Below are 12,575 nucleotides of genomic sequence, written 5' to 3' on the forward strand. Positions count from 1 at the left end.
ACAAAATTATTTGACGGGCTACTAATACTCTTGATTGCTGTAAGAAAGAAAGCTAATAGGTATACATATTTCTTCTTACTGGAAACCTTTACAGCTCTCTTACCTGCCAACATTCCGTGTTGTCATGTTAAAGATTTTTAAAACAACCTAATTCATTTAGAATATTCTAACACGGATATGACTGATGTTAACTTAGGCCGTGATATCAACCTCCAAAGCTTCAATTTTCACGTACAAACAAAAAGTTTTTCTTTAAGGAATATTTTACTGTTTATAAATAAAATAAAATGAAATTAGGGATAAGAAGATAGATTATATTCTAATAATTTCACATAAAATAGGACCTTAACTTTTCCAATTTATTGTTATTGCTATTATGGGTGTTGCTGTAGCCTAAACAAACTGATTGAATTGTTAGCTCCTTCGCCATTAATTTTATTTTATTTTTTAAATAACTACTAACAGGATTGACCACTGGGACAATGAGAAGGAGCGCTTGATTTTTTTGACAGACCACACCCTCATCAGCTTGAAATATGATTTCATAGCACAGAAATTGTTGGAATACAAACGTTATCCAGTTACCCAGTTTGATCAGATTGTTGTTGGAGAACTAAAGTATCCCGAGAAATCTCTGATGCCGTAAGTAGGCTTGCAAAACTATTGTTTTTTTTATTTGTTGAATTTTTGTTGTTTTTTTTTCCCTCCATACTGCCAACGTGATGCTTTGCTTTGCCTTCTTGTTTGATTAAGCATATCTACATCAGCCTAAACTGAATTGCTTTGTTGCGCTATTTCTTGTAAAGGGCAGCTGGAATCGTCTAGTAAATTGAATTTAAAAGCTTGTCTCTCGTTATGTACCACCAAACCTTACGATCACATGTACCTATAACTGAGGGACTAATCCTTGTACTATGATTTTCCAAATCAGGACAGAAGTTAGTTAGTCACTTTATATTCAAATAATATTAAGTACCATACTTAACATTTCTGAATGTAAAACTTACACTGTGCATCTGTTGAAAGTGACGAGTTAAAAGCAGCATTTGTTAAAATGGTACGTCTCAGCGGTATGTATGATTTGTAGTTTGGAAAATAAGAACACTGTTAGAGAACTGAAGCGTTTGCAACGTGCGTAAAAGCTATAGGTTACTGTATTTTATAATTATTTGTTGATTTATCATTTTTATCTGTTAACAAGGCCACATAAGATGATGTGTTCTGTAAAAGTAAAATTATTCTAATATTATTCAAGACACATCTTATTGTGGTACGACTCCTCACCCTTCTTCTGAAAGCTATGAATTTTTTATATATTGCATTAGAGTCATGCTTTTATTACCACGTCAGGTCTTAAGTTTAAAAACTCTTGTTAATGTGAACTAATAATCACAATCAGTTATTTTTTAAAAATATGATAAAAGTTTTCGAAAAGAATGGTTCTCGTTCGTTGAGAGTTTTACAGATATCTGACGATTCTTGGTGCGTAATCATCAGAAACAAAGGCTATCTTGTGAGATTAGGCATGAGCATGAATAATTCATGTATCCTCACAAAAGAAAAAGATATTTTTGTGGACTATAAAAATGACTATCGTGAAATGTATCATTCTCATACACTGCAAAAGAAATGAGGAATTTGTCTCCAATAAGTAGTTTACCCATGTTAATCGAAGCTCTCGTGCATAAGAAAAATAAAATAATTGTGCTTCAGTTTCTTTATTTAAGCTATGCTAATATGATAGAAAATTATTAAAGCAGTAAGTTCTTTACAAAAACTTTTTAAAAAACAAAAAGTCTGGTTTCTTGTTGTTAAGTGAAATAGTTGAAATTACCGTTTTGTGAGTGAAACTGCCTTAAACTGGTTTTACTTGAAAAGAGGGACTCCTAGTTTCGTATATACATTCATTTGTTCTCTTGTATACTGAACATTACGCAAGTCCTAACTCTGACATCACAGTGATATAGAGATTCTCAAGAATTAACCCCTCGTATATCCTTAGCAGGTGATCTGTTTTAGCTCAGCAACTTCAAAACGTAGTCGCTACACTAAAAAAACTGTTCATTCTCTGACATTTGATAAACATGCCTCTTTCTAAATGTGTTCATGTACCTTTAATAATTTTCACAGCAGTATTTAATAAAGATTATTTATTTGTTTTATTTCTTATAATGAAAACATAATTATAGCTAGAGAACTTCGCAATCTTTCCCTAACTATTCGTAGCAGTAGAGAGCATATTTATGTACATTAAGGTGGACAAAAGATAAGAGGTTAGTTTATGTCTAGTGATACTGAATATTTTACCGTCTCTTTCTCTATAAAAATGCCCTGTTGTTCAGACACTTGGAAATTAAAGATTTTTTCCCCTATTGTGTTGTAGTCAGTGAATGACCTTCAGTTAATAATTGGTTTACATATATTCTATTAATCATACCATAATTTTGAAATTTCATTATTCAGATATTAATAACATGCAAGACAAAATTGTGACTTAACTTTTTCAGCTTTTAGTTTGCATGTCTGCCCTATATCACATCTCAGTACTCTGCATTAGGCACATTTGTATTTGTGTGGCATTATCTTCTTATCTGTTTTGATGCACTTGTAGGAGAATTAATGAAGCAGTTGGCTTTGTGAAAGAACAAGTTATACCCAAAATTCGACAGATAAGGCCGAACTCTCAGCCTGGTCAGCCGCCTTTGCAGAGTCAAAATGAAGCCACAGACAAAGCAAACCTGCTAGTACCCAGGTGTGGGCGTAAACATGTGTAATTGGTGTTTTATTAAGTTATCAATGTGAAAATGCATGCATTTAGTAATTTTGTTTTGTTTTTTCATCTTTCTTTCTTGCCACTGCTTTTGTGTTTGTCAACCCTTAAGTAAAAGCTATGTCTTCTTGGAGAAGAAACTTGGGCTCAAGTATATAAAAGTGTATCATTAGAGGGATTAGTTGATGAGGTTCACTTATTCATGAGCTTTAGTTCCGGAGTATCGAATAATACAGAGGGTTGTTCAAGATCTATGGTAATGATACAAGGGTGAGAGGTTAGATTTTACAGCACCTTCTTCCACCATTGATGGCATGATGGTCGTGGTTATTACACTGCAGCACAGTTTGTACTTCAAAAGACTTTTGTGCAATATACTTAGATCAATGTTGTCCTCTCCTGCTCTTTACAGTCTTTGCAAAGTCCATCAGCTATGTACAGATGATGACTTTCGAGGACTCTCTTCGACCAATTCAGAGGTACAGAACTCCATAGAAAATATCTACGAATAGTACAGCATGAAATTCTATTTGTATTTGCATCCTGAGGGCTGGCATCATAGAGCCATAACCTGTTTTTGTTATTCATTCCTTGAAAAAATGGGATTTATCACATTTATAGTTGCATCTGCAAGTTAGCCTTGAAAGTATGCAGAGTTTGTCCTGAAACTTTGTCTCCACTCGAGATGTTTTTACTATTACGGTTGTAACCTCAACCACCATTAATCCTTTAGCAAACTTTTCGTCACATTCTCTTACAATATTTTTTTGAAATTTTGTATCAATGGCAAGATTATACAGCTTTCAACAGTCAGCCTTTGATTTAGCTTTGGAAGAAACTTGCGAACATGGCTATCTTGTTGATTAAGTAGACCTAAATCGATGTGAATTATCTTGCTTCTGGAGTCAAGAGAAGTTTCTACTGGAATGGACTGCTAGGTTCTTCGGTTTACTCTTCTGATACTTCCAGCATGTGACTGTTAGATGCTGAGTGGAGTAACTTGTTCATTCTCTGCTCTAATCCTGTCTTACTTTTTCAACACTAGAGATATTAATAGACCTAAGTTCTTGTGATAAAAATCACATTAACTGCAGAATGTTTTTCCCCATATTCCTTGTAACTTGTCCACTGTGGATTCAAACAGGCACGTCAAAATAGCATTTCAGATCAAGCTGTTATATCTTGCAAGTCTCTGCCCAAGAGGTCTTTCATTCAATACCAGAACTCATCATTTGGGCTGGATAATGTAAAAAAATAACAACAACTCTGAAACAAAGTACTATACTGTGTTTATTCTTTTCTTTGAAAATCCCAAAATTTTGTTCATAAGTAGAACTTTGTGTCTGAAAATTCTGTAATACATCCATCCTAAAAGGGGGTAAGTTTCACATTGCAACAAGTAGATCGGGGCTTTTAACCTGTGTAATCATAGGCCATAGAGATGGCCAGCCTATCACTGATCATGAATAATCCTCTGTATAAAAAGATTGAGTTACAGGCGAGATAGCTTTCTTGGGGTTTTCAGATTGTGTTAATAATAAATCACAACTCTCTCTCTTTTAACAAAATTATTTTAACAATGGATTAACTATATACTGTTAGTGGTAGGGATTGCAATCCCAAAGCTTTTTCTGAATCACTGGAATTTCAGGATTTTATTAGCTCAAATCCTGGAACCCTGTTTAAATTCTGTCATTATGTTCTATTTTCTCTTAATCAAGAGTAATGGAACTGTATGTATTCCTTATATAACTTAAATCATTAAAAAGATGATACGAAGAGAACAGATTGGTAGAACTTAGCATTTGCATGAATGAATAGCTTTGTTTTTGAAACCCTTATTTCACCTTGTGAATGCTTGAACCATGTTTCTTTGGTATGTGCATCGCCATAATCCATCAAAGGTTCAGTTTACAGTGTGTAAGCAATTGAGCTTGAGTTAGGCAGCTTTTAATGAAGTTTAATCAAGAAACTGCATTGGTTAACAATGTTCATGTAATTTGGTTGAGAAAAAAATTTCAATGATGCACCCCCCCTTGGTCCAGAAAGGGATTTGAGGAACCCCATTTGCATATGGGATCCCAGTATTGCAATCCCTAGTCAGTGGAGTTTTTGTATTTTCTTTTTTTAATTATTTTCTGTAGCTTAACCAACATCCTTGATGCTAGTACTTTATTAACTTCCTATTGCACAGAGAATTGATGGTACACAGAACGTTTTTAAATTCTACTTACTTTTTTGTATTTATTTCTAGCTAGGATTTATCATTGAATTGATGACAGTTAACAATTAAAAGCATGATACGACCGACAACATCAAATGCTAAAAGATTAAGTGTTTCTAGTACACATTTCACTATAACCGAAAACCTCATAGGTTCAATGTTATATCACGCTAGGTTTTGTTCTTAAGTCACTTAATAGAATCGGTCAACTTAGCAACATTTGCATATTTATATTTGCAGCCACAGTAAAGGTTTTTATGACTAACTCCTTATTTTATTGTTATATTACAACGTCATGTTTCATATTTTATCTGTATTGGTTTCTGCTGTAGACTTTCCCCATGGGTTAACTTTGGTTTTGTTGCATGCACATTAGAGGTTTTAGGCTTTTGTTTCGAAGCTTGGGTTTATGTGGAAGACTGGTGTAGAAATTTGAAGGTAGATACATACATGAAGTTCTGACATCAAAGGTGTATATGCTTCTAAAAAAAAAAAATGCTGTTAACATTTTAATTTGGATGTTTTTGTTTTTTGGGGAATGTACCTAGTCCACGACATCAAAACGGTATAAAATGCCTATGGAATCAAGGTCAACCGCTTCCCCTCTTAAAGAACTGGAATCCATGGTCAAGGGAGATTCCATGGATAACCTTTACCTCTCATCCTCTGGTGTGTCAGGAAGGTGGAAACAAGGCTGCCTTCGATGTCAACGACTTTACTCGTACCTTCGTCCAGCAGATAGAGAGAAAAGGTACCGGAAATCCCGAGTCCCCAAAAACTGGTGAGGGTACGGTAAAAAAATGTCAAATTACCTACGAACCGATTGTTATCGAAAACTATGCAGGATTAGCATCAGCTTTTCATAACGCTAATCAGTTTGGATTTTTTAAGCTGCATGGTAAGATAAGTTTCTAAATCCTTTTGTTTTTTTAAATTGAAATCTTCCTCTTATAAATGTTAACAAAGAGGATGCTTGTAAACCTTGAGTTAAACAAAAACAAAGTCATTAAAGGTTTGCATGGAAAAAAAAAAATTGCTATTTAATTCAATGCTGTTGTTGTTTTCCATATGCAGAGGTTTTGATTTGAGTAACACTACACTTATCAAGAGATGCAAAACTTACACACTAAAATACCATATAATGATATGCAAAAGATTAGAAAGTTTTTTGTTGTTTATAACTCTTAAAGAAGTGTATGATATCGATGTGTATTGTTGCTAAAAGGAATGGACATTTAAACATGCTTTTTAAAAAACTTAAGTTTCTCCATCAAGAATTAAATATTCTGAGTAACGTTGTTATGAAAGCAGTTATCTTGTTATATATAAAACAGTTATCGTAATTCTTTAATAACCGTTTGTTGTTGTTGTTGTTGTAGATGTAAGTGTATTGACTTAAAAAAGGGCCTGAAATGTGTAATGAACTTTACATTATCTAAACTTCATTACAGAATGCTATTGTAACAATTTAGTGAGTTTTCCAGATTTCAAATGTTTATTAACTACAGCTACTCCCATTCTTCAAAAGATTTAGCATGAGTATGTTGATATAATGCGTGTGTTTATTTTATATTCTTCACAAAATGTCAACGATGTTTAAGTGGTATGTGAAGTTGGCAAGATTCATTAAAGCAAGTTCTACTGCTCCATTGTTTTCTTTTTTTTAACAGTGCTTCAAATTCCAAATTTACGCATAGGAGAAAGTAAGTGAGTAAAATGGAAACAAGTCAAAAATTCTTTATATTTCATACTATAGTTTTGACGTTCGTGTGTAATGCCATAGTAGTAGACAAAACATGGTGCTAACACATCAAAATCTTTGACAGATGATTTGTTGTTAAGCATGATTAGGAGAGTAACAGGTAACTTAATATGGCTGTCACTTGAGAATTATGCCACAGATATCTTAAAGGTTATGTTATACAACAGTTCTTTTACTGTGACTTACTCTTTAACAATGAAGTTGAATTGTATGAAATGTTGTATGTTAGGATAATTTTTGTCAAATTGCCCATTCAGAGTGAGAATCTGATATTTTAGGCTCTCGTAACATTGATTTGATAGTACATTAAGGCTCTGTTCCATATCTGAAATGTGTTGGTAAACAATTCAGTAATACAGAAAGTACAGTGATTATTATTCAATACTGCATCGTTCTCAGCAGTAATTTGGTCAAGTAATGGCTGTATTGATGCTTTTAAAGAAGATGGGTGTTGTTTGTCGTAAAAACCTATTAATGGGGAAGACTTTTTGAACCTAATGTCTGAAGTTTCTGAGTAAAGGTTTTTTTAAAAGGTAGGTGCATATTTCAGATAACTTCAACTTTCAGGGTATAAATATTTTCATACACTTGGTTGTTACTATTTTCTAAAACATTTTGTGACATATAGAGAAACGTTCGTATCAGGACGTTCAAAAATAACGACGAAAGCAGGAATGTTTTTTTTGTTTTGTTTTTTTCGTTTGTAAAAAGAAAAAATAATGTAAAAGCTGGCTTTTATTTTTGTAAATTAGAAAATGACAAATCTGTTAGGTGCATCAACATGTTTAAATTTTACTTTAGATAAAAAGGTTATCGAAATTGATTGGTAAACTGGTTCAAATGCCTCGTAAAGAAATTGCATGTTTTAGGTGGCCTTTGGTACTCGGTCTGTTGTTTAATCTACACAGGAACTTTAATAAAATTCATGGAAACTAAATTTTGGTCTTTCAGAGTTTCAAGAGTTCTGTGATATTTAAATTTAAAGAGTATATCACGTTTTTGTTGCTTTGAAAGCATTTCATAGTTGTAATCTGGTTTCCTCGTTTAATTTGTCAAATGTGTGTCATGGTTGTAAAAACATTTTGGCCCGGAGTGAAAAATCCAATTACTGCACTTGTTTTGTGAAAATTTCAATTATTAAGTCTTCTTGCAAACTACATTGGGCTTAACAAGTGTTTAATTGATTAGGTGCTTTCAGATCTGGTATCAGTGTGTCAAAGTCTGATTGTGTATTTAAGGTTTTACTGGTTACATATATAGTTTGTTGGTAAATAATCATACAAAGTTAGTTTTGTCTGTAGTAATGTTTTTAAGGTTTATCACTGTGTGCTATTTAAATAGGTATATCGGAAGATGTTCTTTACTGTTACATCAGGCTTAAAGATGTAAGAGCATCTTTGGATGTTGTCCAACGTAATGTCTGTATATTTTTAAATTTTGTATTTCAGCATAATTCTAGCATATTGTTTTATTCAGTATTATCTGGGAGTCTACACCTCTGAGATACAGTGGTTGAAGGAAGGCTACTTACAAAAGATGTTGATATATATACATATGTCATACCCTCTTACAATGAAATAGGTTTTTTATTTTTCAAGGTAAATTTTTAATATTTTTCCACATCCCATTGCTTTTATTAAAGAATGTTTTTGTAACATTCTAAGCTCTACAGGTATAATTGTTTTTTTCCAACCTTTTCTCACTCCTACACATCAAAATTACCCCTCCCCCCTTTTTTTTCTCAACTGTTTTACAATATTTTACTCAAATTGTTTTTCCCACTTTTTCATCCTCTACATTAGGTGTAGTGAATTAGACAGAATTGTTATATTATTAATTATAAAAAGATAATAAATATCTGTAGTAATGTATGATGGCTTATAATGCTGAAAATTGGGTTTCAATACCCGCAGTGGTCAGAGCCTAAATAGCTCAGCATGCAGCTTTGTGCTTAACAATAAAACCACAAAAAAGCATAGTGCACGTAAATATGAACATACTTTCAGTTTTAATGATATTTTCCTGCTTCATTTAGAGAAAAACAAACGACTTTTTTTTTTTTAGCATGCGAATATTCACAATGTATAATCATAATGGGTCATAAATGCCCTTACAGACTTTAATTTGGATATTTTCTCTATTGTCAAAATTTAAGTTTTTAATTATTTCTTCCTCATTTTGAATCTGTTGTTTTGTGGTTTATAAATTTTATTCTACTACAACCTTGTCACGGAAGTTTCTGGAAAGTTTTCTTTTAGCTTTTCACAAAAGCACATATGCATATTGAAGTTAGAGAAACTTGCTAAAATTTGTCTTATGTGGTTGTTTCATTTGTTCCTGATTACTTTTAATCTGAATATAAATTTTATGTTGTTTAAAGCTATCCTGCATTGAGTCGTATAAAGAGTTTTTGTTATTTACAATTCCTGGTTCTGCTATTACAACCTGTAAAAAAAAAATATATATATATATATATATGTACATACTATTGATTTTCAAGCAACCAAGATGTTTTCAATCCATATATTCAAGATGGTATATGTAAAATATATTATATGAAACCCTATACCCCCTGTGAAGTTAAGCTACCAAAGCTGACTACAACTCTAACGTGAGAACAACTGTGAATCACAGTTTCTTCTGTTGTTTAAAATGAGATATATTTTCACAAACGTTAGTGTTTTAAAGATGTCTGATCTAGCTAAAACTAAAGTTGAAATTTGTGGGAGCTGAACAGAGTTTAATGATGTATTTGTAACCAAGATAATTACCCAGTAATTAAAAATGTTAATTTTTTTTTATATGACGTTCTTTAATTACAAAACTCGGTGAAACTAAAAAAAATATCAACATTTAAATAAAAGAATTGGGAATCTGTGGCCGTATTTTATTTTTCTTGGTATTATGATTAAAATAATTATTTGGGTACACATTTTTCCTAACCAGTTGTATTTCGGCTACAAGATGAAAGTCCCGATGTTTTACTATTTGTCTTTGCACATTCTGTTTTTGGTTCTAATACCTTACCCTATATAGTATTTAATAACGGGTGGTTTATTTGAAAGAAACGGTGGGTGACTAAGGAGTGCCATTAAAACTTCATTTACAGTTTTCTTTTACTTAGTATAGCTTGTAATTTATACAATTTTTTAGTGGTATCAACAAAAGTTTAATCAGGTTTGAATTATGAGTAGGTATATCTATTGTACTCTCTTTGTAAAATACAGTGAATTCCCGGTTGTTGGTTGTTTGGTGTAGTTGCCTATTTCCAATTAATAAATTTTAAAACATGTACTTGTATTTATCTGTAGTTTGCTGTAATTGCACATTAGTAAGAAGTAGCACGACGACCATCGTTATATCCTTGTTGTAAGAAGCTAAATATAACTTTATGTAAAACAATTATTTGTTTTACATTTGGTATTTATTCGTGTGAAATGGTGTTACTGAAGGATTTGTAATTATGCTGTTACATGTTCTGTATTTATCAAATAAAGTATATAATGTGATTGTGGTCACTTGATCAGAAACTTATGAAATTACTCCAGCTCAATCTATGAACTTTCTGCTGAAGATTAATAAAAAGATGACACAACAGCTTTTTAAGCACCAAAAATTTACTGGGTAAAAGTATAGACCTTAAAATGACTTGTTGCCATTCATAACATTTTGTGACAACTATAATTTATGGCTTTATCCAATAAACTGTGTGTGTGTGTTTAAAAAAAAAACATTTCTTTTTTAAACCATAGAATTACCTGTACCCATATATTGAAGAAATAATCCTTTTCAAAGTGTAAAATAAAAAAAAAGGTTTATTTTGTGCCTCAAGATCTATAATTTACACAATAATAAGCACCTCACCTAACTACTACACATTTTATATTACTTAACACTGGACTTGAAGGTCATGATTACTACACTACAGGAAAGTTTTGATCTTGTGTTAATCACTTAAGATTAAGTATTTTTTTTATATAACCAAGGAAACTACCAGTATAGCTTCTCAAGTAAAACATCAAATTTTTGTTGTTTTATTTGTTTACAGAATGTAAACATCTTTATTATAGAACTTGCTTGCAATTAATTATTTAATATATCTGTATTACCAATCACTCTTAAAAAATATGTTAATTTCAACAAGTATTACTTCTCTTTTCTGGAAAATTAGTTGCACTGGAACGATTAGTCCTAGTCAATTTTTTGTAATAAATACAGTACCCTGTAAAATTTTGTATAATTATAAAAGAAATGCATTAATACCAGAATAACTGTCGTTAAAGCTTCCATCTTGATTCGTGGAACTGGACCTCTGCAGATGTGTGCGTAAATCACACCTTAAGGTAATTATTTGGGTTTTTTGGTAAACAAGTATAATGGAGGGACCAAAAAAAAAAAACAACAGGATCATATGACCAAAGATAATAAATAAAATTTGACATTATCATTACTCTTTTTCTTTAAATAAATAGGAAAAAAAAGTTCTGGACAACATCTGTGCAAAATACAAAGCCATCAGCCACAGAGGTGCATTCTCCAGCAAAATATATCTAACAATCCCAAATTTGTTTGAATAAATTAACATAAGGCATTGCTACTAGTAAATTCTATAGATTTGGCCACTAAAAAAAACAAGGAATACAGAAAATTACCATTTTTTTTAAAAACACTAAGTACAAACGGCAAAACTTAAACACATGATTAAAATATCACATTTTATAAACTCAGTTCTGATACTCAATTAGCACATAGATCTTTTTATGATAAGGATATGAACAGAGTTAATTATGAATTCTTCTGTTGCTTTTTTTAGATGAGATTTTTGAGCTCCATGCTTAAGTTGTTCTTCGGAAATGAAGAAGACTGGTCGTGAAGCCTGAAAACCTCATCTAGAAACCAGAGGAGCAGCATGTGGAGTCCATAAAAAAATACTGTAAACACATTTAATATAATATTGAATTTCAACAAGCCAACAATAAAAACAAAACTGAAATAACATTATGCTTACTCTTATCAAGTACATTTATGTTATAGATAAAAATATACAAGAAAAAAAAAGGACAATATTTGGAAAATATCATAAGCTACATAACTTATACATATATTTAATAATACTACCTACCACACACAAGTTCTTTTCTGTTTTTTGGCTTTTATTTTTTTGACACAGTGGATATATATATATATGTATATGTATATATACTGTCACCTGCTTTATAAGCATACTTTTAAATTTCTATACTGCTTTATTATCAGCGACATCTGGGATTTTTATTATCCAACACGTCAAGAATGAGCTACATTTAGAAAGGGTAAGTTACTAACGTCACTAAAAAAAAAAAAATCATAGGTATTTCACCTTGCATCTAAGAGTACATTTCATGAAGGACAGGTTAAAAAAAAAGTGAAAAACAGATTCTGAAAATGGCAGTAATATTTTTTATTTCAAACCCGATAAAATGCAAAGGTATGTGGATATTACTAAAAACACATACAGAAACACTTTTTTTTTTTGGTGTTTTATGTAGCATAAGGTTGATAGACATTATCATGTCAATTAATCGCGAATACCGAGAAGATGCAGGTTTCAGGATTCTTTATAAAACGTCAGAAAATATCAACTAATTTTTTGTCCACAATTTCGAAACTTTCAATGCTACTTTTTAAAGAACAATGACAAGCCTAACAAAAGCAAGAACGTGTATACAAATAATATACAGACATGTCAGAAGTATTCCGTTAACTTGGATAAAGAAGTTAAAATAAGCTTCCACATCAGGACATTTGGATTATCTTTGATTTTGTGCAACATGAAGTTC

The 12,575-nt window shown here is 31.6% G+C and overlaps 1 protein-coding gene across 1 annotated transcript in view; it reads left to right on the top strand.

Moving 5' to 3' along the window:
• The window catches only part of LOC106473241 (tumor protein p63-regulated gene 1-like protein), an 18,782-nt gene extending 6,682 nt beyond the window's left edge, over window positions 1–12,100 (top strand). Inside the window, exons 3-6 of the mRNA XM_022401715.1 lie at window positions 466–642; window positions 2,612–2,752; window positions 5,543–5,892; window positions 11,570–12,100. Of these exons, the coding sequence (XP_022257423.1) occupies window positions 466–642; window positions 2,612–2,752; window positions 5,543–5,892; window positions 11,570–11,595 (694 nt within the window). The 3' untranslated portion in view covers window positions 11,596–12,100. The remainder of the gene's footprint in view (window positions 1–465; window positions 643–2,611; window positions 2,753–5,542; window positions 5,893–11,569) is intronic.
• The last annotated feature ends 475 nt before the right edge of the window (window positions 12,101–12,575 follow it).

The sequence above is a fragment of the Limulus polyphemus genome, unplaced genomic scaffold, assembly GCF_000517525.1.
Source record: "Limulus polyphemus unplaced genomic scaffold, Limulus_polyphemus-2.1.2 Scaffold5998, whole genome shotgun sequence".
Classification (NCBI taxonomy): Eukaryota; Metazoa; Arthropoda; class Merostomata; order Xiphosura; family Limulidae; genus Limulus; species Limulus polyphemus.